The 23,954-nt window shown below is 40.6% G+C and overlaps 1 protein-coding gene across 4 annotated transcripts in view; it reads right to left on the bottom strand.

Annotated features, from left to right (window-relative positions):
• Window positions 1–23,954, bottom strand: part of PHACTR2 (phosphatase and actin regulator 2) — a 135,746-nt gene that overhangs the window by 36,546 nt on the left and 75,246 nt on the right. The window contains exons 5-10 of one of the 4 annotated variants that reach the window (XM_030316499.2): window positions 23,563–23,799; window positions 19,149–19,680; window positions 13,152–13,360; window positions 11,726–11,882; window positions 6,977–7,032; window positions 439–500 (exon numbers count right to left, since the gene is read on the bottom strand). In XM_030316499.2, coding sequence (XP_030172359.1) covers window positions 439–500; window positions 6,977–7,032; window positions 11,726–11,882; window positions 13,152–13,360; window positions 19,149–19,680; window positions 23,563–23,799 — 1,253 coding nt within the window. The remainder of the gene's footprint in view (window positions 1–438; window positions 501–6,976; window positions 7,033–11,725; window positions 11,883–13,151; window positions 13,361–19,148; window positions 19,681–23,562; window positions 23,800–23,954) is intronic. The other 3 variants (XM_030316500.1, XM_030316501.1, XM_030316502.1) reach the window with 3 other exon arrangements.

The following is a 23,954-nucleotide window of genomic DNA, read 5'->3' as shown; positions in this document are numbered from 1 at the left end:
AAGACTACACAGAAAACGTGAGCATTTTTAAAAACTGTATATTGAAAAAAAATAAAAATAAAAAAATAAAAACTATATTGAAATGTTAATAATGGTTATCGCTGAATAAAAGACATTTGTGTGATTTTCTTTTCTTTTTTGTTCCTCTTCGCATTTAAACAAGTATTCACACAGATTACATGCTATATTCGTAATTGGTAAATGTAATTTAAAACTTTTGATTGTTAACTTTTCAAATTAGCATATCATGCAATCGTAAATATAAACATAATCCATATTATATGCATTCCATTGATCTTAATGTCTTTGAGTAGGTAGTGAACTAATTGGAGTAATTATTCCTCAGTATCAAATGTAAAGGCAGAGGGCTGATCTGCATTTAAATAATGAAGTATATCTCAAAACACACATGATCATTAACAGTCATGTTTTCATCACCTTTCTGCTGAGTCTGCGCTTAAGTTCCATTTTTGCTTCTTGTTCTTCCTCTTCATTCTTTTCTGTTTATGAATGAGGGTGGGGGAGGAAAGGCAGGAAGACTTAGTTACTATAAATGATATTATAATCAGAGAAGTAGATCAGGCCACAACTATTTGACTTAGATAATGATCAAACACTCTGACATAAAAAGTTGTCAAAAGATTTTGCAGAAAGATCGATCATTAATTTATATATTACTTTTTCTCCTTATGGGATCGGTTTCCTTACTGACTATAAACCTTTTTGCTTCCTGACTTCATATTGTGTTCTGAAAAAAACTATAAGGGTGTCCACACTCTGGTGAAAACCTTTCATTGCTGAACATCTCATGGGCTTATAATCACAATTTATCAGAAGGCAGATAAAAATTTACTTCTGGATCTGGCCTTCACATAAAGATCTGAGACATATCAAAAGAGCAAATTAGAACCATCTGATGCATGTCTGAGTTGACTTCCATTCAAATCCAACCAAAATACTTGATTTTGTCTGCTTTGGTTTCCACAGTAGCAGAATGCAGTCATTTCTTTGGAGTCTGACTTCAAACCAGAATGTTCTGAATGGGGTTATTATGGTGTACTGTTGATGGAGATGATTTATTTTCTTGTGACTTGACTTTCCAAAGTCTTTTTTTTCTCTAGTGCTTCACCAAATAGTAAAATTTAACGGCCAATTTAATGAATGCTGTCCAACGGATGGGATTAAGAGAAAAATGACCAGGGATTTTAAAGAAATAAATACCCCTTCAGATCTTAATCATTACTTATTTGATGAACTTTTCTCTGTTGCTTCCAATACCTCATCGTTTGTTTGATACATGAGCATAGATTTTACTTCTTGGACACCAATGCTTACAAAAGACGATCTCTTAGAAGATGCTGTTACGAATTCTATTGAAGGAACATCACACAATACAAAAAGGCTCAACCAAAACGTTGAAAAAGAAAAGTCTGTTCTATGAAAAGATAAATTTATTTTAAAAATTCAAATAGACTTCTTACTACTAAGATTGTTTTTATAATGAATAAAACATCAGTATTCAATATTTGCACCGATTGTATTTGTTAGTTGAACAGGCTAAATTCTCTATTAACTTCCCATATCTGGACAGAGAAAAGTTTCCACATTCTTCCAAAATACTAATTTTAATTCATAAGAAAAGGAATGCTGAGTCTGGTTATTTAGACAAAGAGTACACATAAGCTGAAATCACCCTGCGAGATAAGAAACAGGCAGTTAGTACACTTTCAGGAAGTGCCTGTGTGTCAAACAAATTTTGTTACAATTCATATTTCCTCCTATGAAAATACTGTGGGTTTTTCTAATTGCTTCACAAAATATATATCCTTTGATATCCTTAAAATATATCCTTAGGGTCAAATATTTACTTTATATGAGTTGGGCAAGGCATGTAGGTTATAAATTATACATAACAGACAAAAGCTAAATTTGTGGTTCATGTGATTCAAAGGAAGGCTTTACAAGGTCAGCCTTTAATGATATTACTAATAAAAAGAAAAATATAATCTTCAAAGCATTTTAGTCAATTCTTCCTATAAAGTGATTGTGCTATATTTTTAAAGGTACTTTTCAAAGACAGAAAAGTGGATACCTAATATGACTCAAAGCCAACAAATGCTTTAATTTTTGTGAGGGAATATTGGATAATTTCATCTTATTAAGCATACTGTACATCTGAGTGATAGCAAGTTACCTATTTAAAAAAAAGAAGGGCCAACTGCAGTTGAGGAAGTTAAATAAACAGAATTCTACCATGTGGGAATTCGTTTTTAACATCAGGAGCTGACTTCCTTACATATTTCCATATTTGAAATCATGCTTTTACCTTTTTTATTTTTTGAAGTTTTTTAATGGTAATTTATTTTTTGAGATAGAGACAGAGTGTGAGCAGGGGAGGGAGGGAGACAGAGAGAGGGAGACACAGAATCCCAAGCAGGCTCCAGGCTCCGAGCCGTCAGCACAGAGCCCGACACGGGGCTCGAACCCACAAACCGTGAGATCATGACCTGAGCTGAAGTCAGATGCTTAGCCGGCTGGGCTACCCAGGTGCCCCTGAAATTGTGCTTTTAAAGAAGTTAAAGAAGGTAAGAGGTGGAGGGAAGTCAACATGACTGATCTTCTGAATCTTTTTCAATACTCGTAAAATCTCTTACAAAGAATCAAGGTCAAATCTTAGTTTAAAAAAACTCACTGAGTTGAAACGAAATGAAATGAAATGAAATTTAGTTATTTCTTTTTGAGAGAGAGACAGAGAGAGAGAGAGACAGAGAGAGAGAGAGAGAGAGAGAGAGAGAGAACTGGTGAGCCGGGGGAGGGGAAGAAGGAGAGGGAGAGAGAGAATCTTAAGCAGGCTCCAGGCCCAGGGCAGAGCCGACACAGTGCTTGATCTCACAACTGTGAGGTGAGATCATGACCTGAGCTGAAATCAAGAGTGGGACTGACTCAGCCACCCAGACGCCCCTCACTTTTCTTTTTTAACGTTTTCTTTGTTTCTCTGTTTAGTAAAGGACTAATTATACAGTAGGATGTACACCTTTCTGGTCACTCTAAATAGACTGGAGGGATATTCATGAAGGAAGTGACGTGACTCATTGACAAACCTTGCCTTTAGTAACTCCATCAAAGCAGGGGGGTGGATATTTCAGAGCAGTCACAGGAAGCATTTGCCATAAACACACAAACAACACATGTGGTTTAATAACCATGGGCACTACAGGAAACCTACCCAGCTAGCAAATGTTGCCCAGAGCATTTTAGGGATGAGCTAATAGGAGAAGACAGAAAAGCACCAAAACATCAGCAACTGGAATATTATATTCCTGAGTCATCGATTCAGATAAACTAAGTTTAAAAAAAGCCAAATGTTTGCGGCACCTGGGGGGCTCCGTTGGTTGAGCATCTGACTCTTGATTTTGGCTCAGGTCAGGATCTCACGGTTTGTGAGTTCAAGCCCCACATGGGGTTCTGCACTGACACTGTGGAGTCCACTTGGGATTCTCTCTCTCCTTCTCTCTCTGTCCCACCTCACTCTCTCTCTCTTTCAAAATAAACAAATAAACTTAAAGCCAAATATTTTTTGTGGGTTTTACATGGTTTTATATGAAACCATGAAAATGAAAATGTATTTATACACTTACTTTGAAATGCATCAAAAAAATAACATGGATCAATGTAAGGACAGATATGTGATAAAGCAAGATGTGATAAAATGTTAATAGTAGATTATAAATAGCACATGTATGGGTGTTTACTATAAAAATTTTCAACTTTTCTCTATATTTAAAAAATTTCATAATAAAATGTTGGGAAAAAATACAGCACTCAATGGCCTAATACACTTTTTCTCTAGAGAATATATAGCTATTGTCATAGCTAATCAGATCTGCATCTCCTATGCCTGCCCTGTAAAAGGTGTTCCATGGGTATCTCTTTTTCTGGTAGGCAAAAGCTGACCTTTCAAGCACCAGAACTTGCTTTCTATTTTAATAATATTAAGGACTTGGTTCTAAAATGTACAATTAAACCTAACTTTATAGTTTTGTTTTTTGTTTTTTGTTTAAAAAAGCCTAGATGCAGTAAAATAGGAAAGAGATGGAATAAGATGTGTTATGGTGACTGATAAATTAAGGAATAAATGTGCCCTTGGTCTCCACTGAAAGTGAGATCTGCACTGACTGCCACCTGACTCATGTTTAATAAACTAATGATGAGCTTGGATTTGACAGCTGCTGAATTAGTTTACTCTGTGAATGAATTCCCTAGTCTGTCAAGAAAAGATGACCCAGTTAAAATAAGTGTCCTTAAAAACAAACAAACAAACAAACAAACAAACAAACAAAAATACTGGCGGTGCCTGGGTGGCTCAGTCAGTTAAGCGTCCAACTTCAGCTCAGGTCATGATCTCACGGTCCGTGAGTTCAAGCCCCGCATCGAGCTGTGTGCTGACAGCTCAGAGCCTGGAGCCTGCTTCGGATTCTGTGTCTCCCTCTCTCTGCCCCTCCCCCGTTCATGCTCTGTCTCTCTCTGTCTCAAAAATAAGCAAACGTTCCAAAACAAAAAACCAAAAAACAAAACAACAAAAACAAAACAAAACAAAACAACCACACCATCTCACACACAGACTTTTTTCAAATAGTCAATCATACTTCTTTTGAACAAAAGCTGCACATGAAATAAACACACAAAAAAGAGTCATCTATGTGGAAGAACCCAGAGGCACACAGGGGCTGAACACAGTATTGTAAGCTATGCCATTCAGTTCCCTGGGACCGCTCAGTGGATTGCTCTGGATGACCTCTACCAGTTCTCTTTTCTGCTTCCCTTGGCCATACAATATTATGGCAGGAGATCGTAAGCCAGTTATCAGCCTCTCCAGACTGGAAATGTGTCTTTTGTTTCCAGAATAAGCATGGTTAGATAAACTAAGAAGGAAGTAAAAAAAGGACTGGAATCAAATCTGAAGTTGACTTTGGCGTTTCCCTCTTCCCTGAACCTCCAGGAAAATGGGGTATAGAAGCCAAGACAGCACTTAAGATCAATGTGTGATAAATTTCTACATCTATGAAATAGTTCCTCAAATAACCAAACAGCAATGTGGTTTGGCACCATTTGTCTCACAGAAGCAGAAAAGAATTGCCCAGAATTCGCTCTTCCTTTTTTTATCCCCCCCCCCAGGTATTGCATCAGGCATCCAATAAGACATAATCTTTGTGTTTTAGGAGCTTACAGTCTGCTCTTGAGCTTATCTAAAATTTAGTTCAAGAAATATTTTCCAGGGACCTACTATCAAAAGCCATGAGCTTTTTTGGTTTTGTGTTGTTGTCAAAATTAAATGTTGCTTTCATCCTTCCTCAGAAAACTAAAACACAATTTTATTTGCTTTTCTACCCATGACTTTTTCCATCTCTGTACTGGCTCTTCTACATACTGATGGTCACGTTAAGCCCTTCTTTGGGTTCTATTCCAGTTTTGCTCACAAACGGCCAGAAAAAAGCATTCCAAGGAAAGAATCCCATAGACTGTCAGTTCCTCTCACTGTTCAGTCTTCTTTGTTGAGTTGTCTTAGTAACAGCAAGTATAGTATAAACGTATCATTAAAATCTTTCATTCCTGGGGTACCTGTGTGGCGCACTCGGTTAAGCATCTGACTCGATCTCAGCTCAGGTCAGGATCTTGAAGTTCATGAGTCTGAGCCCCGCTTTGGACTTTGTGCTGATGGTGTGGAGGCCTGCTTGGGATTCTGTCTCCCTCACTTCTCTCCCCGCCCCTTTCTCTCTCAGAATGAATAAATAAACTTAAAAAAATTCTTTCATTCCTTAGGAAAAGAAAACAACTCAGATTGAAGAATGGGGATCATCCAGACAAGAATTACCTCTAAAAGCCTGATCGAAAAAGATGTCCAGCATGCCCACAGCTCATTGCTATTGTAGTACTATCCGGAGCTCTGCCCAGCCCTGACGTTTTTATATTTCATACAATAAAAAGCTCTTCTGAAACTGGGTTAATAGTATATAAAACTGCAGCTAGGCTCAACTTAAAAATATCCATTACTTAAGTCACTGTGGTTGGTAACCACATGGACACAGTACATAATGACAAACTGTGCTTCTATTAGTTTTATAGCTTTAACATACGAACTCCAATGAAGTTCTACTGGACTAGTGAGTAAGAAGTAAAGTCAAAGAAAACAGAAGGGAAAAGAGAAAGGGAAAATGAAGTAGGAAAATGAATGGAGAACTCCTTAACTCCTGAGAAATTATAAATAACTCAAAAGGGAAACAGAGTTATCATAACAAAGGAAAATGAAAAGGGCTCAAGAATTTCTTTTACCATAATTCTGTTTTAAATGGAGTCATTTGTTAAACCTGGCAACAAACTGTATTATTAATAATAATATAGGAATGTTTGATTTATTTCCTTGGGGATTCTTTGGCTTTTTCTTTGACATTTATTTGCAAGCAGACTAGAGCATTTTCTTCTATGTAACATTTGGGTAAAAGAATACATGGATATATTTCATCTTTCTTAAAAACAACTGTCACAACCATGACTCTGGTCTGGGGGATATCAGGCTCAAAGCCATAAAATGAAATACAACTTTCAAGAAATTATTTTTTTAATTCTACTTATTTATTTTTAGAGAGCTAGAGAGAGAGCGCGCACAAGTAGGGAAGGGGCAAAGAGAGAGGCAAAGAGAATTGCAGGCAGGCTCCAGGCTATCAGCATGGAGTCCCACAGGGGGCTCGATCTCACAAACCGTGAAATCATGACCTGAGCGGAAATCAAGAATTGGGTGCTTAACTGACTGAGCCATCCATGCACCCCATTTTTTTAATTATCTAGAAATGTGATCTAAGCGGGCCATTTTAATCATTCGTGAATAAACATGGAGGTTTCCTACTGATAAATGGATCATCTCTGAAGGGAGCTTGTTAATGGTTACATGAGAAATCACCAAATAAGATAAGATACTCACGTTTTAGGATATTTCTTTGCTCTAATTCTTCAGTTGTGGGCCTCTGGCTAAGTCTCCTATGATGACAAAAAGGATATATTGTAGGTTACAAACAAGACCTCCTTGATGCGAAATGTGAAATAAAATAACAAAGAAAGCTTTATTCTTTTCCTGTTTGGGGAAACACAAATCCATTTTACACCTACAAAATAAAAGTCTCCTTTCTGTTAGTTTGGAGACTAAAGACTGTCTGAGACTGCTACCTACTCCCCTGATCCAGTCTTCCTCCTCTCTTTTAGATACAGAACCTCCTGAGCTGTGGCTGTGGTCCCCCAACTACAGACTTCTGCCTCCCCAGCCGCAAGGTGCGGTTTTGCGACTGAGCCCTTGCAATGGGATGCGAACAGAGTGGTATCTGTAACTTCTGCTTTTTACCCTTAAAATGACTGTGTATTTCCTTTTCTTTCTTTCCTTCTTCCATGGGCTAGAACTCAAACATGGCCATGTGAGCCAGCTTGGATCACGCAGATGAGAATATCCATGGGGATGGAAAAGCAATAGGACAGAAAGAATCTGAGTGTCCAGCTAACTATAAGGAGTGGGTGGGGAGTCCCACGCATCCTGGAGAGTCCACCTACCTCTGGACTGTTCTGTGGAAAGGAAATAAACATGTGGAAGTGTCTTATTTGGACCACTGCACTTTTTGGTTTCTGCCAGAATAGCTTAGCCTATCTCCTAATTAACATACAGATCTTTAGAATATAAAGAAGTCTTCTGCTTAAGAGTTCATACTAACTCAAAAGATGGTTGATCCACACTGGACAGTGTAGTTAATTCCCGTGAAATACTGCTTTTGCGACCTCAAATGGATTTATAATACATGTAGTAGAGTTATTTTCAGATATATGGACCCTTCCCACCTGCTTTTGAGAAAAGCAGGCTCATTTAAAAAAAAAAATTTTTTTGAGAGAGGGAGCGAGCGCATACATGTGCGTGCAATCGGGCGAAGGGCACAGGGAGAGGGAGAGAGAGAGTCTTAAGTGGTCTCCATGCCCAGCAAGGAGCTCAACTCGGGGCTCGATCTCATGACCCTGAGATCATGATCTGAGTGGAAATCAAGAAGCAGGTGTTTCAATGGAATACTACGTGGCAATGAGAAAAAATGAAATATGGCCTTTTGTAGCAACGTGGATGGAACTGGAGAGTGTGATGCTAAGTGAAATAAGCCATACAGAGAAAGACAGATACCATATGGTTTCACTCTTATGTGGATCCTGAGAAACTTAACAGGAACCCATGGGGGAGGGGAAGGAAAAAAAAAAAAAAAAAAAAAAAAAAAAGGACGTTAGAGTGGGAGAGAGCCAAAGCATAAGAGACTGTTAAAAACTGAGAACAAACTGAGGGTTGATGGGGGGTGGGAGGGAGGGGCGGGTGGGTGATGGGTATTGAGGAGGGCACCTTTTGGGATGAGCACTGGGTGTTGTATGGAAACCAATTTGTCAATAAACTTCATATAAAAAAAAAAAAAAAAAAAAAAAAAAAAGAAGCAGGTGTTTAACCAACTGAGCCACCCAGGTGCCCCAAGCCAGGCTCATTTGTGACTAGTAGCTACCTATTTGTAAACAAAAGCTGAATGTCCTAACGACTCTTTATACCTTTTCTTCGTCTTGTTTACAGTGTTAATTTGTTGTTAATTACAGAAAAAACTTCTTCCGGATGTAGGTTGAGTTTGCACAAATTAAACTAATGTATATGAGATGTAATCTTACTTAAAGATACTATGAATTATAAATGTTCCAGCTGTGGCAGAAATGGCGTGAGGAACTGAAATCAATGTTATTTTAAAAACCCCATTAAAAATTTTGTTAAAGTTTAATTTTCATCAGAGCTACCTTGGAAGCAACTTGCATAATTGAGCTTACAAAAGAACCCAGTGAACTACCATGCCAACCAGCCATGTACCCTGTTACACATCTGCACTCTCTCATCCACCAAAGACATCATCCTTCTTTTGTTTATGGGGTTTCCTCCCTCAGGAATACCTTTCTCTCTTTCTCTACCTACAGAAATCATACAAATGACTAAAATAGTATCCTTCGGTTGGGTGTTTGACCTGTCCTATCCTGTCCTGTGAATTCTCTGCCCCTATACAGCAGTCATACAAAGATCACACATCTATTAGAGCACTTACCACACAAGTAATAATAAAGGTAAGACGATAATCATAGCTCTTGTTAGTTCATACTCTTAAAGTCCCAGGTGCTGTGCTAGGTGCTTAACTTACATTATCGTGGATCCTCAAAACAACTCAGCAAGGGAGTAGCCAGTTCCCATTTTATAAATGAGGAAATAAGAGATTAAGTCACTTGCTGAATATCAGGTACTAGTGAAAGTTAGAGCAAGGTCTCACACCCAGTTCTCTTGACCTAGATGTTGGTGCTTTTCACTGACCTCACCAAGGAGTATGTCAGTCTGTCTCTTCCATGATACACGCAGTCCCCTAAGGTAGGGACTATGGGTGATTTATCTTTAACGGCAGTGATCAGATGTGTGATATTTGTAAAGAAACAATTCTGCAAAATTTACATATTTAAAACTACTCAGATAAAATATTTTCTGGATGTGGTCTACGTGCATACTTTCAGAGGCTCTCAAACTTTTAGGGGTGGGGGTAGGATCCTTTTATCAAACAGACAGAAGAGGCTGTTCTGGTTGGATGGTTAAGCCTGGGATGAAGGAGTCCCTCCCGTCCCACCCCTAACACACCCACACTGCCCTGGATCCCCCCCATAGAAGCCAGAGTGTTCCCTCCAAGAAATCCTTGATGAGGCAGTTGGAAAATCACTGCTCTCTGCTTACTTCACAAGGTTCTCCATCAGCGCCCTGTTTTTGAGCATTTGGTTTGTTTTAGTTGTCACTGCTATAAATAGCCTTGAAATAAACATCTTTGTAAAATATATAGGTTTTTTTTTTTTCTCTTCTGGATTATTTCCTTCTTGTATAGTCTCTCAAATGACCTCACCATGTAAAACAATTACCACGTAAAACAATAGACTGCTACACAATTCCTTTTTTTTTCTTTCACACTGTTAGGTTGTTCTTCAAAAATACTGAACAAAGTTGCCGCTTTCGGGTTTAATTTTTAAGAATGTTTTACCTGTTTAACATATATATAATTATTTAACTCAATAATGAAAATATTTAATTTTATTAAGTGCTTGCTACGATCCAGGCACTCAAGTGCCTTCAGCGTATCATCTCATTTATCTACCCCAAGCCGCTGCTTGGTCCCATCTGCCAAACAGATAATAGCCTCAGAACCCCCACATGCCAGCCCTGTAGGTATAACACAGTCACAGAAGTCTTCCACTTCTAAGCAAGGAGAGGGATTTCTTCCACCTCCAAATCCTGCCCTGGGATCTCAGACTACTCCCTTCTCCCAACTGACGCAGAGTGAGAGAAGTCAGCAAAATAGCTCATACTTAAATATGCTTAAAGTGATCATGGAAAACAAGGCTTTGGCACTCGCTTCTATTAAAGCTGCCAGTTAAGGGCGCCCGGGGGGCGGGGGGGCTCAGTCGTTAAGCATCTGACTTCGGCTTAGGTCATGATCGCACAGTTGATGAGTTCTAGTCCCACATCGGGTGAGCACGAGCCCCACTTTGGGTGAGCTTGCGCCCCACGTGTGGTGAACATGAGCTCTGTTTTGGGTGAGCATGAGCTCTGGGTGAGCTCCGCTTCTCTCTCTCTCTCTCTCTCTCCCTCCCTCTCTCTGCCACTTGTGGGATTCTTTCTCTCTCTGCCCCTCGCTCACTTGTGCCCTCTCTCTCTCTCTCTCCCTCTCAAAACAAAAACAAAAAAGCTGCCAGTTAAATGGACTTCCAAAGTCACTGGTAGCAAAAGTAGAAACTCTACAATGGCTGGAGGCAGAAAGAAAAATCAGATAACCATTTTTTAAAAAAAAATTTTTAACATTTTTATTTTTGAGAGACAGAGACACAGACAGAGCATGAGCAGGGGAGGGGCAGAGAGAGAGAGGGAGACACAGAATCTGAAGCAGGGTTCAGGCTCTGAGTTGTCGGCACAGAGCCTGATGTGAGGCTCGAACCCACAATCCGTGAGATCATGACCTGAGCCGAAGCTGGACACTTAACCGACTGAGCCACCCAGGCACCCCAGATAACCATTTATTTCAAGTTAAAAGGGGGAGGTTTTGATAGGAGGGGCTATAGTTACCTGGCCACTGAAGCTAACTAATATTTTCTACAATCTCAAGGCCCACAGGGCAGAACCTCATGGCAATCACAGGAACGCCAGAGAGTCTGTGGATTGGGCCAGGAGTTGGGCAAAATATGACCTGCAGGCCAAATCCGGCTCCCTGCCTGTTTTGGTGAATAAAGTTTTATTGGAACACAGCTGCATCCATTTGTCTATGTATTGTTTATGGCTGCTTTCATGCTATAACGGCACAGTTGAGTAGCTGCAACAGAGACCTTCTGGCCAGCAAAACCGGAATTGTTTACTAACTGGTCCTCAACTGCAAACGTTTTTTGACACTTGGCTCGGGCTTTGGTGACTCCAAAGCCACTGACTGGTTGGACCAAAGGGCAAGCTCTTTGAGTGGTTCACCATCAGGACCAAGTTTAGAAAACCACATAGGCCATGCGTGCCCTCACCCAAGGAATTCACAATGATCCCTGTCGGGCAGGAAACCGCAGTGGGGAGAAAAGTATGGATTGGTCAGTGCTGTACTAAGATTTCAGCCATTACCTGACGAGCTTGGTTCCAATCTGCTGCCGGATTTCCTGCCTCTCCTCTTCAGATGTGCGCTGCAAGATGTTTTTGTCTTCTAGTTCCTTTTTAGATGGTCTGTTGCCAAGTTTGATAGCAAGAGTATCCCTTCGTCGTATTTTACTTGCCAAAGCACCTGAGGATTGGAGAAGGAAGAAACGCAGAGAAAGAGGCTTTTAGCAAGCAGCACTCAGGTTACACATGGCGTGGACTTTAAACAGAGTCCAGAAGAAATTCCTTATCCACATGCAAGAGTGGGATTTTAATTAACCTCAGGAAAAAGAAAAAAAAAAAAACAAACCCAAACCCAGTTTTGAGTTGGATGTAGTTCATTTTGGAAAACTGAAGGACTATTTTTAAAAATGTTCTGAAAAAAATGTTGGGGCACCATGAAAAAACTCGCAAGCGTCACCTCATCATTTGGAAAGTGGTATTTGAAGTTTATTTTGCTGAGATGTTGTATCGTGGAAATTACTGATTGCGTAATGCTTTCTTTTTTAAGTCTTAAAAACTTAGCTCCTTTATTTGCACTGTAAAGTCTTGTCTTCTTGCCTCCACTCAGAAATCACGCTGGAGACGGTTTACTGATGGTAGCAGTGTCTTAATCCTTAATTAGGAAGAATCCCTAATGTCTCAACAGAGGAGAGTTAATACCAGGTGGATGATGAGGATTTTGTTGCTATTGTTGTTTAGTACAAACTAGAAGGAACTTGACAAACTGACGTTCAATCATTAATAGCTTTCCACGATGTATAAATTCAATTCCATAGTGAATTCCTCCTAAGTCATGATGCTCAGAAGTTTAAAACAAAACAAAACAAAACAAAAAAGCACTTTCTAGTTCCTGAAGTTATATATGAATGGTTGGCTTAATCTACTGTAACTGGCATTCCTTCTTAGAAGGCATCCTATCTCATCTACTGTGGAAGAGTGATTATTTTTAATTCTTCAAAGGTATTTGTCATTCTTGACTCATTCCTCCCTCCCCTCTCTTTAAACCCTAGTATAAAACTGACCGGAAGTCTCAAACACCTCCAATAAGTAATCCAGTGAATCCTGAATTTATGCTCTCTATTCGAGAAAGACCTCAGGGTGGAAGGGCCATCTCTGATCATTTGGAAACTGCCTCTGTCATTAGAAAGCTTTGATTCCTTGTACAAATACAAACGTGCGTATCTTCCTCATAGACAAAGACTTGACCCTCTGGCCCCCGTGGAATCCTCATCTGGAAAGGCCTGTCATCAACAGTTAAACCTTAGAACACGGACATTTCTAATATGAGAAAAGAATATGGGGGAAAGAAAACACCAGATGTCTGATCGCCCATGGCTTTTGTTCTTTACAAAGTGCACCTGCTTCTGCCCATCGCTCACTTTCCTCCCCACCTCTTGAACACAAGTCTTACTTTCCCCACTGCCATCCTCGTCCTCATCCTCTTCATCATCGTCATCATCAGTGTACAAGACAGGCCCATCGGAGTCAGAGTCATTGGCCTGGTATTCCCTTTGGCCTTCATCCTCCGGGGCACTGAAGGATCCGGAAGATTCTCCCATCAGCCCAGGAGTCAGCAGATGAGGTGCCGCCTTCCCCGGCTCATCTTTGGTTGTAAAACTGCTAAAGGCACAACAACACAGGGGTGGTGTGAAGTTCAGAGCAACCCTCAGGGCAACACCAATACCACGAGAAGGAGCTCTAGTTTCCTGAGCATCTTTCGAGTTGCGAAAGCAGAAAGCAGACATAGGCAGCTAAGGACAGTGAAATGGCAGATAGCCCTGTATCACTTCACTCTCGAGGTTTGAGATTCTTCATCTGTAAAATGAAAAGGAATGACTACCTGACATCTGACATATTTAGTATGTGAATATGGTAAAACTGTATTTTGCAAACTGATTTGGCTGTAGCAATGGGGGTTCAGTGGAAACAACAATGCACTAGAAGTTCCTGGATACCTGACTTTACACTTCTCCTGTACCTGTGACTCCTACTCATCCTTCGAGTCTCAGCTAAAGCCATAGCTTCTTCAGGAATCTTTCACTGGCCGTCCGTCTAGATCCATGCCCCGCCTCCCGGCTCCTAAGGTGACCTGAGGACAACCCCATTGGAGCACTGAGTGCACCTCGATCACCATTCACTCGTCTGCCATCCCGACCCTAAGAGTTCCTTCGCAAGTGGGATTCATTCATACTGATTTGTAGCCCAGCACCTAGAAGGGTGATGACATATACCACTGATACATGAATTTTCCTACTTTTATCACAGCCAATGTGTCAAGTCAAAAAAAATCATAGATCCTCTCTGAGATGCTTTAGTTTCCCCATTTGTAAAACTGCCTCTCACAGGAATATGTTAGTAACACGAGATGGAAAAGGTGGAAGCTAAATTGACTCTATAGAAGAAAGGACTCTATAGAAGATGTGTATGGACGTAATAATTTTCTATTATTTAAGCTTGGTGAGAGTCTCTGATTTAAAGTTACTATAAATAATGCTCAATGTCGCTTCTCATCAGGGAAATACAAATCAAAACCACACTCAGATATCACCTCACGCCAGTCAGAGTGGCCAAAAGGAACAAATCAGGAGACTATAGATGCTGGCGAGGATGTGGAGAAACGGGAACCCTCTTGCACTGTTGGTGGAAATGCAAACTGGTGCAGCCGCTCTGGAAAACAGTGTGGAGCTTCCTCAAAAAATTAAAAATAGACCTCCCCTATGACCCAGCAATAGCACTGCTAGGAATTTACCCAAGGGATCAGGAGTACTGATGCATAGAGGCACTTGTACCCCAATGTTTATAGCAGCACTCTCAACAATAGCCAAATTGTGGAAAGAGCCTAAATGTCCATCAACTGATGAATGGATAAAGAAATTGTGGTTTATATACACAATGGAGTACTACATGGCAATGAGAAAGAATGAAATATGGCCCTTTGTAGCAACGTGGATGGAACTGGAGAGTGTGATGCTAAGTGAAATAAGCCATACAGAGAAAGACAGATACCATATGGTTTCACTCTTATGTGGATCCTGAGAAACTTAACAGAAAGCCATGGGGGAGGGGAAGGAAAAAAAAAAAAAGAGGTTAGAGTAGGAGAGAGCCAAAGCATAAGAGACTTAAAAACTGAGAACAAACTGAGGGTTGATGGGGGGGTGGGAGGGAGGGGAGGGTGGGTGATGGGTATTGAGGAGGGCACCTGTTGGGATGAGCACTGGGTTTTGTATGGAAACCAATTTGACAATAAATTTCATATATTGAAAAAAAAAATAAAGTTACTATAAATATATGAAGACTGTCAATTTTCACAGACTCGAATAAAAAAAATGCTTTACATCAAAAACATATCATATCAAAACCAACGTAACCTTCATTTTAAGAAGCAGAAAATCCCCAAATTGCCTTCTGATATAAATAGAATCTCTATTTGGAATGTCACACTTCAGAAAGACTGCTTTGGGCAAAACACGTGCCTACTGTTTACATTAACTTGCAAAACCAAAAAGCAGTCATTTAAGTAATAAAAACAGGTAAACACTGTCAGAATCTAAGGTACTGACAGGTACTCTGTGGTGAGAAGTCTAAGCACTCTAAAAGTCCTCTATTTTGCACTTGTTAGAAAACTCCAACAGCCAAAATTCTCATTTTCAAAGGGGAAAATGCGACATTTCATTTTTTATTGTGTAAAATATGCACGGCATAAATTTGCCATTTGAACCATTTTGAAGTGTATACTTCGGTGGCACCTAGTATATTTACACTGCTGTGTAAACATCCCCACCGACCGCCTCCGAACCTCTGCCATCTTCCCAAACAGAGGCTGTCCCATTCAACAACAATTCCCCATTCTCATCCCCTGGCCCCTGGCAACCACCATTTGACTCTCTGTCTCTATGAATTTTGCTATTTTAGGTGCTTTACATAAGTGAAATGATGCAACATTTGTCTTTTTGTGTCTAACTTCTACTTAGCGTATCTTCCAGGTTCATCCATGTTTTCGTATATGCCAGAATTTCTTTTCTTTTAAGGCTATTCTGAATAATATTGCACTGTGCCACATTTTATTTATCTATTCGAGTACCTACTTTTTTTTTTTTTTTTTGGCTACATGCACAGTAGTAAAATTGCTGGATCACATGGTAATTCTAAGTTTACTTTGTTGAGGAATCATAGTGTTTCTACAGTGTGAAATCTCATTTTAAATATGGGAAAACTTTTCCCAGCCTGGATGTCTACTTGATTGGCACTGGAGGCCATCCCTATTTGAACGGTCTGCCACTGTGGGTGACCACAGCACATTCAATAGCCATGTCAATTAATAACACATTCTGAAGAGCAGAACAAAAGATACTTTAGGGCTGAGGCTTGATGTTTGCTCATGTCATTCTTCACTAATTGTGATATCTACCTTTTTAACGTCATCATTTGTATTTTATAGTGGTTTGTAATTTTCAAAGACTTCTGCATACGTTCACAACTTACAACTGTTCTACAGTATAAGGGGCCAGATAAGTTATGGTTCATGGAACCCAAGAAGACCATGGGTGTGTGTTGCCCAGAACAAGGTATCAAGTCCAGTCTAGAACTCAGACTTACGACTCTTAATCTACCTATTAAATGTCATGTATACTTGATGGTGTATGTTACATTAATATCATATTATGTAGATTATAATTAACTTAATATTAAATATTAAACTCCAAATTTGTATCAGTCAACTCATGACGTGGCACTCATTACCCCCTAAGTTTCTTGGGCACATTGGACGAAACAGTGAACTCAAAAAGTGTTTGTGGAAATGGACTGAACACAGTCAAGTCCCCTCTGGTTATGGGCTCCAGGTGGGCGTATTGGTGTCTGCCTTAAATTATCCCAGACCTATATGATACTAATGAAGTTGCCAATAAATAGAAATCTACCACATGGTTACTACCCAGCAATATGTGAATAGAGAAAGATATTTTTACACATAGCTACTTATCTTCCTTGAAGCTTTGATATTTGTATTCCAAACAGAAGCCTCTTCATGAGATGACAGGATTTTCACACATTCGTTGACTAAACATAACCGAGGGAAAGTTCTAAGTAAAGCAAGTGACTAAGAGCTAGAAATCCTAACTGAAATAATCAGTTAAACACAGAAGAAACAAAGAAAAAAAAAAAATGGAAGAAAGAATTTGGAAAAAAATTTGAGAGACTACTTATTCCAGGCTCATTAACTCAAGAGCAAACAAACCACCCCTGTGGGATGAACTGTAATTTAAAACGTTAACTTTGAAGAATAGACAGAGAAGAAAATCTTGATGTCCTCTTCTAGGAAAGGATTACAGTTATTTGGAGTGACAGGAAAATCTATTATAAATACCTAGATGTCTAATGATGCCCTAAGCTTGCTCTCTGATCACAGGTCCAGTGGAAATGGAGAACAGACCCTCACCTCTTTTGTCTGACGGTCTTATGCATACTTGGGCTGAAGACTGACATTGAGCACCCCCCGCATGCAGCACAGTGCTTAGCACAACATAGGGCCTTCCCTAAATGTTTGAGGAAGTGGACTGGACAGAGTCAAGTCGCATTTGTGTGTGCACTCTCTCACTGCCTGAGACTATCTAAGGAGTCACCTTGTTGCACCTTGTTCTTTAGTTTATTGAATAATAAACCCATACACCCAATCTATTCAGACCTGTCTTAAACAATTGTACTTCCTGTGTGTTGGACGTTACTTTGGTAAAAGCTAATTTTAACTATAATGTCTTGCTTACTTTTGTGTCTTTGGCGCTGAGTGCACTGCCCAGCACATAGAAGACAAGCAGAAAATATACACCGAAAAAGAGATTCTTGAATTCTAAAGGTTGGAATTCACTGCAGTGCTGGAAAACACTCACTGTAAATAAATGAAGAAATCTACTATGTGCTGGAAGTATTAAGGACATCACAGTCTTTCACTTCAATGTTTTCTCCCATATTGTTTATTAAAATGTCCAACAAATAAAATAATTGGTAATTTAACATTTGTTTATCTTGCCTTGGCTTTCCTTCCAACCACGCTGCTCAAAAGGATAAAAACAAAAACAAAAAACAGGAAACAAACACAAATGAAACTGCATAAGTAGAAGCAATTGCTTTGGAAACGTATGGAATTTCTTAGAGCATGGAATTTGACATGCAACTCTGAGTGTGCTTACTGGTTTTGCCACCTACTGAGTGAGGAATCTAGGGCTAACTCTGCTACCTCTCAGAGTCTGTTTTCTTGTCTATTAATCAGAGATATTCAGAAGACTTATGTGAACTAAAGGTAACTTGACAGTTCCTGACATTAAGTAACTATTCAATAAATGAAGGTGATTATTATCAGCAATTGAATAATTAATGCTGATAGTCTCTTGATCCAAATCAACTTAATTAATGTACTACTTTTTTTAAGTCCTAACATGACAGGTTTTTTTTGAAAGAGAACATACTAAATTAAAATGATCACAAGAGTGAATTTAGGTCTTATTCTCAGAAATAGGAGAGAACAGTTTGGATTTAAGAGCTCTAACGCTTCCCTGGACAGAATTGGTTATAACGTCTACTATACCCAGACAGCCCTCCCTTCATACCCGAGGGACAGGAGAGCTAATGTGTTTTTTTGTCTTTAAGTAGAAAATGTATAGGACTTTGTGAGGGATTAGATGCAGGGAACGAAGAAGAATGAGGACCCTTAGGATGAATCCCAGGTTTCTGGCTTGGGCAACTGGATGACGTCATGTCTGTGGCATACCAGATTCTGCACTGGTTGCTGGGGATATACTGGCAAACAGATATACGGTTTAGTCCTGGCCCATGGGTAGGAAAAAAGGGCTGCCAGAGGAGAGTAGCTGCAACAACGATTCTGTCTGGATGAGCACTGAAATGTGTCAGAGGAGAGGTTAACATGTGAGTTGGGTGGTGAATTGAGGAAGCAAGAAAGGGAGCCCCATCTGAGGCTAGAGGAAAAGGAGATGGAATCTGAGAGCGTTCTTACCTGATGGTTTTTATTTTCTTAGAGGAAGAGAAGGCTAAATGACTCGTGGGCAGGAATGGGTGAGCAATCTGGACACAAGTAGTCAAAAGACTTAAAGTAACCGCTTTTACGAAAGCAAAGGGAACTGTCCAAGGAAAAGAAAAGGGGCTGCTGAGCAGGGATGAAGGAGGCTCTAAATATACTTAAAAGCCAAAGATCTGAAGTGGTGCCTGTCATGAGGACAGTTGTCATTTTCTCAGTTGCCTATGACACTCCTGGGGCAGGGCTATGAAAAACATGAGTGTTTACCTAACAGTCACCAAGTCGGTTCCACGTTCATCTCCAAGAGAGTGGTTCAGTGATCTTCAGTACTCAACTTAACAGGGGATACAGACAGAACATGGGGTTTATGCCCCGACTCACCATTTTGCATTTTCTCTAACACTTAAGCCAGTGCCTGAGAGGACAGTGGTTCTGTTGGTTGGCTCTTCGGTCCAGAGAAGCTGACTCGGGTCTAAGGCAGGGGCGGGCAGGGCAGCTCCATCGCTGACCAGGACCACAGGCGTGTCTGGGGCAACAGTGCACTGCTCCTCGAGAGTACGTGGAGGGGCGGGGGGAGCAGGGGGTGAAGCCACAGGGGGTGGAGGCACCGCAGACTCGGGTTTGCCTGTGGTCCGCTCATCGGTCCCAGGGACGGTCTGCTCAGGTTTGAGACTCTCCACCCTCGTCTCAGAAGGGTCTCCTCTAAGGTCGGACGTGCCTGAAGTGGTTGCCTCTGAGGACGGTCGAGAGGTTGGCTGCTTGCCGGTTTTTTTCTTGCCCTTTGTGATTCCCACTGTCCCTGTTTTGCTAGAAAGTGTCTCCTTTGAAGCTCTAGGACGAGATGAGGTGGAGGAAGTCGATGGTGAAGCTGATGCTTTGGACCCAGTTGGTTTTTTTGAATGAGAGGAACCAGCTAAAATAGAGAGATTTTGCATTAAAAGTCAAAGAAGCCCTTTAAATAAATGAACGAGTTGCAATTGTCAAATCATGATGTTCTCCTCAAAATGTGAACATTTGTTGAATACAAGAAAATAGGCTAATAATGATAAGTTTTACTTTCTGCCCCCTCCCTACCTGGAATCTAGGAGGGAGCCAGTGATGCTGAAGGCAAAACCCTAGGGGACAAGAGTCCTCTCCTAAAGAGACCAAGGAGTCCCTCTAGTTTTTTTTAGCTGGGCCCAGCCAAAGGGAACCGCTCCTTGTCCTACAGGTCACCTGAATAAGCCCTTGTATGCTCCAAAGAAGGAACATTACAGTGTACAGAAGACAGACAACAGCTGTCTGGGTACAGACAGCTTGTACTCATCACAAATTATACATGTTCTGTGATGTCTATTTGGGAGTGGAGTGGCCCACATTCAGAAACGGCCCCAGTATGTGCCTCTAGCTCCTTTCTGGACCAGAGACAAATGTACTCAACTCCAAACCAGTTATCCCCATGGCTCCAGAGAGAGAAGCTGGCCAGGCTGGCCCACACCTCCGTCTACAGTGGTGATGGGGCAGAGTAAAAACATATGGCCACATATGAAAAACAAGTCCTCTTCAAAATATCAAAAGCCAGAAAAGATGATTTTTTTGCAAAAAAAATGTCTAAATGGGGAGCATTCGAATAACGTGAAGAGAAAGAAGTGTCGTTCTCAGATCTTGTGACACTTTCACAAATCCAATCTTCCTTGCCACTTCTGTTCCTAGAAGGTCTTCACCAGAGGATGGTTGTGGCCATTAGAAGGATAGTCTGACTTTTGGATGGGACTGCCTTCAACCAAACCATTTGCAGGAAAACAAAGCTTAACTCTGCTTTTTTTGGGTATCATTTTGGGAGACACAGTCTTTTGTTTCATGACCTTTACTATCTATAAATTTCTCCTAATTGCTTCTTCCATTGTAATGTGATGTGTTCTTTTCCGTGAGGGGTTAAACTATTGTCCGTAGAACTATTAGAAAATACCTCCTTGTTAGCATTATGGAGCCCATCCACAACAGATGTGACTGTAACTTACCTTTATGCTTATAACTTTATTGAAGTTGGCTGGGAGGGTCAAGAGATAAAGAACAAATAAGGGAATAAACAATGAGATGTAAGACGTCATCAACTCCGATATACTTTAAAAAAGTGAGTTTCACTTGGTGACAAGATCCAGGCTTAAAAGAAACCTCTATTCCTTGGGGGCTTTATTATTTTAGATACACACAACTAGAATTCATACTACCCCAAGTCTGGGCATGCTAACACTACTTCTTTGAAGCTAACAATCTTCACTTCCTAATAAGACAAAGGTATTAAGCATATTTTTACTATCTAAGTCCATTCTAAATGTATTTTTCCCAACAAAGATCTAAGGATTTGATGTCTAAACATGTTCAATTTTCTTAGGTAAACCGAACAGAATCCATTTCACATATCAATGTGTATTAGATAGATAGATATAAATATAGAGATAGATACCTCTCTCTCTCTCTATATATATAGATATATACACATAGAGAGAGATATATATGTGTATATATGTGTATCTATCTATCTATCTATCTATATATATATATTTTTTTTTTTTTTTTTTACAGAAGCTTCTTTCTTTTGTAACAGCCAAGGTAACTTTAGCTGCACTTAAAGGAAAAGACAGGTTTTGCAATGCCTGGAGTAGAACTTCAAGTCACACTTTTCAAGATACTTCTTTATGTATCTTCTAAAATGACAAGACTTTGCTGAAATCAACCGTGTTACAGAAGTTACCCTGAATTAAGACCATGACTAAAAAAAGTAAAGCTATCTCTCCTCCGTTAAATACTTCTGTGTTTACACTGTATGTAACAATGAGAAAGAAAAAAATACCAGAGGTAGACCTTATTTCACTCACCAAGCAGGTGAATGTGCTAAGCCAGTATCTGGTTATCTGGAGGTCTATACTAACTTACGAATTGAAGAAGAATCTTAAATTGATAGCTTTTACAAGAACGTAACTCATCTGACTACAAATCAAGAGTAGTATTTGGAGTTACTTTTCTGGAAGGCCAACAACATTATTCAAGTAAAACAAAGGTGCCATGTAGAAAACTCTAAAGGGTTACAAATGGAGTATCAGCTGGATTCTGAAGGAGTTTAATCAGCAGTTGATGAAAGTATCCTTGCACAACTGGCTTGTTGGTATAGTTCAATGCAACTTCTGTTTCTCTGTGATGGCCTGAGAGAAGAGCAACGCTGTTATTCACACTATGGGCCAGTGGAACCTCTTTTAAAACAATGGATAATAATATGACTGTAGTATTCTCCTAGAAGATCAAGAATCTATAAATAAGCCTTCAAGTAAAATATCTGGAAATAAGTCAAAATCTCTCATGCAAGCTGTCCCCTGCCCTGGCATTAGTCACCAGCTTTCTTCTGAGAGAAGTAAGAGAGTGTCTAAGTCGAGTCAGTCGTGAGCTGCTACCACATGGGGCACAAGAAATGGGAAAGTCTGTGCAATTCCCAAGCATGGGGTGATTTGGGCTTTTGTTTAAGAAGTGGATCACTGCCTGCCTCATTTCAAGCACTGCTTGCAGGGTTTGCAAGGCAGTCTGGGAAACACAGAGATACCAACAAGAATGGACGCTGACCTGGGAAGGGCAGCTGGTGCCTGAGGAAATGGCCCATAGGCACTGTGAGCACAATGTTCTGAGACATATCATTTCAGAGCTTTTTAGCAAACACTCAGACACTCAAGGTCGAAGGCTGAAGAGAGGAGCACAGGTAGAGAAATACCTATTTGTATTTGGAGTTCCGTTATACTGTCAACTAAGCCCTTCTCCGCATTTGAGCATCATGGGTATAAACGATGGAGGGAAAAAGATCAATACGAAGGCATATTCTGGTAGCCAATGGCAAGAAAGCTGCTGCTGACTTTAAGGAAAATAAGGTTTGCTACCACAGGAGAATTTTTTGCATGTGTTAATGGGAAAACCCATTTAGCGTGTATACTTTGATGACTGTCCTTTTTAAAGCTGGTGGACCTGGAAGCTTCTTTATTCTACTTCATGGGAAAACTGGGAGCGCCACTTTGCATTAAGCGTCTCTGATTTGAACGGAAAGTGGGACACACATTACAAGCAGTTACCGTAGGTCCCCCACACCACCTCTGGCAGTGTGCTCTAGTGACTCGTAAATGGACTTCTAGGACGCTGTTGCTTACAATACACTGAAGTCTGGAAAATAGCGTGGAGGGTGGACACTGAGCCGGTGGCTCTCAACTCCATTGAAATGGCTGTGCCTGCACCGTAGAGGGTGGTGGCGTGGGGCTGACCGGATAGGATCCTTCGGCATTTGTCAGTAGAGAAATGACCGTGTGTGCGGAAAGACTTAAGATACTAAGAGCCAGCAGAAACGTCAAAGATGTAAGTGTCGTATTCTTCCGTGCAACTTAAGATAATTTGGAAGGAAAACTCAAGCCAAAAGGCCACCCATAAACTGAAATAGGCAGAAGGCCAGGCGATGTGTACATAATGTGCTATCAGATCACGGCCATTCATCAGGCATATGACGCCCCGAATCCTTGCACTGGTTCTTACACAGATAGTGGATCATTAGGATGAAAGAGGTCTCTTCACCCAAAAAGTAATGAGGTCAACTAATCAACTGGTTGACTTTCCTTTGGTAGAGACGGCAACAAAGGAACCTCCTGTGTACTGTCTATGTCAAAACTAAATCCACCGGTGTTACATTCTAAGACACCAGACACGGAAAAGTCCATCATTTCTAGAAGCAATCAGCCCCACCCAGAGCCAAACACCCTAGACTCGAGCCCCCAGGGGGCATACTCACCAGCCTCTCGGGTCGTGTTTCGGCTTGCTGGCTTGGGTGGAGGGACGGGGGCCTGCTTACCAGGAGCCTTGGTAATTTTTTTAATAGGAGGCACTTCGTCACCCTTGGGGCTTACCCCAGCAGCAGCCCCTTTTGGAGGCCCCGGTGTTTTTTTGGGTTTAGGTTTGGGTTTAGGCCTAGGAAGAGCTGGAGGAGGTGGAGCAGGAGCCGGTGTTTCAGGGTGGTTTTCAGTGTTCTCTATAAATGAGAAAGTGAACAGAAGCACACTGATACAGACAGACACCATATAAACGGAAGGAGCAAGACATATGGCGACAGTGATACAAACACACGCGGCTGCTTGGCCCTTGGGAACCAGTGCGGGCTCTACACCAGGGGGGCACAGCTGGGGG

The sequence above is a fragment of the Lynx canadensis genome, chromosome B2, assembly GCF_007474595.2.
Source record: "Lynx canadensis isolate LIC74 chromosome B2, mLynCan4.pri.v2, whole genome shotgun sequence".
NCBI lineage: Eukaryota > Metazoa > Chordata > Mammalia > Carnivora > Felidae > Lynx > Lynx canadensis.
This window is presented reverse-complemented; position numbering and strand designations above follow the sequence as displayed.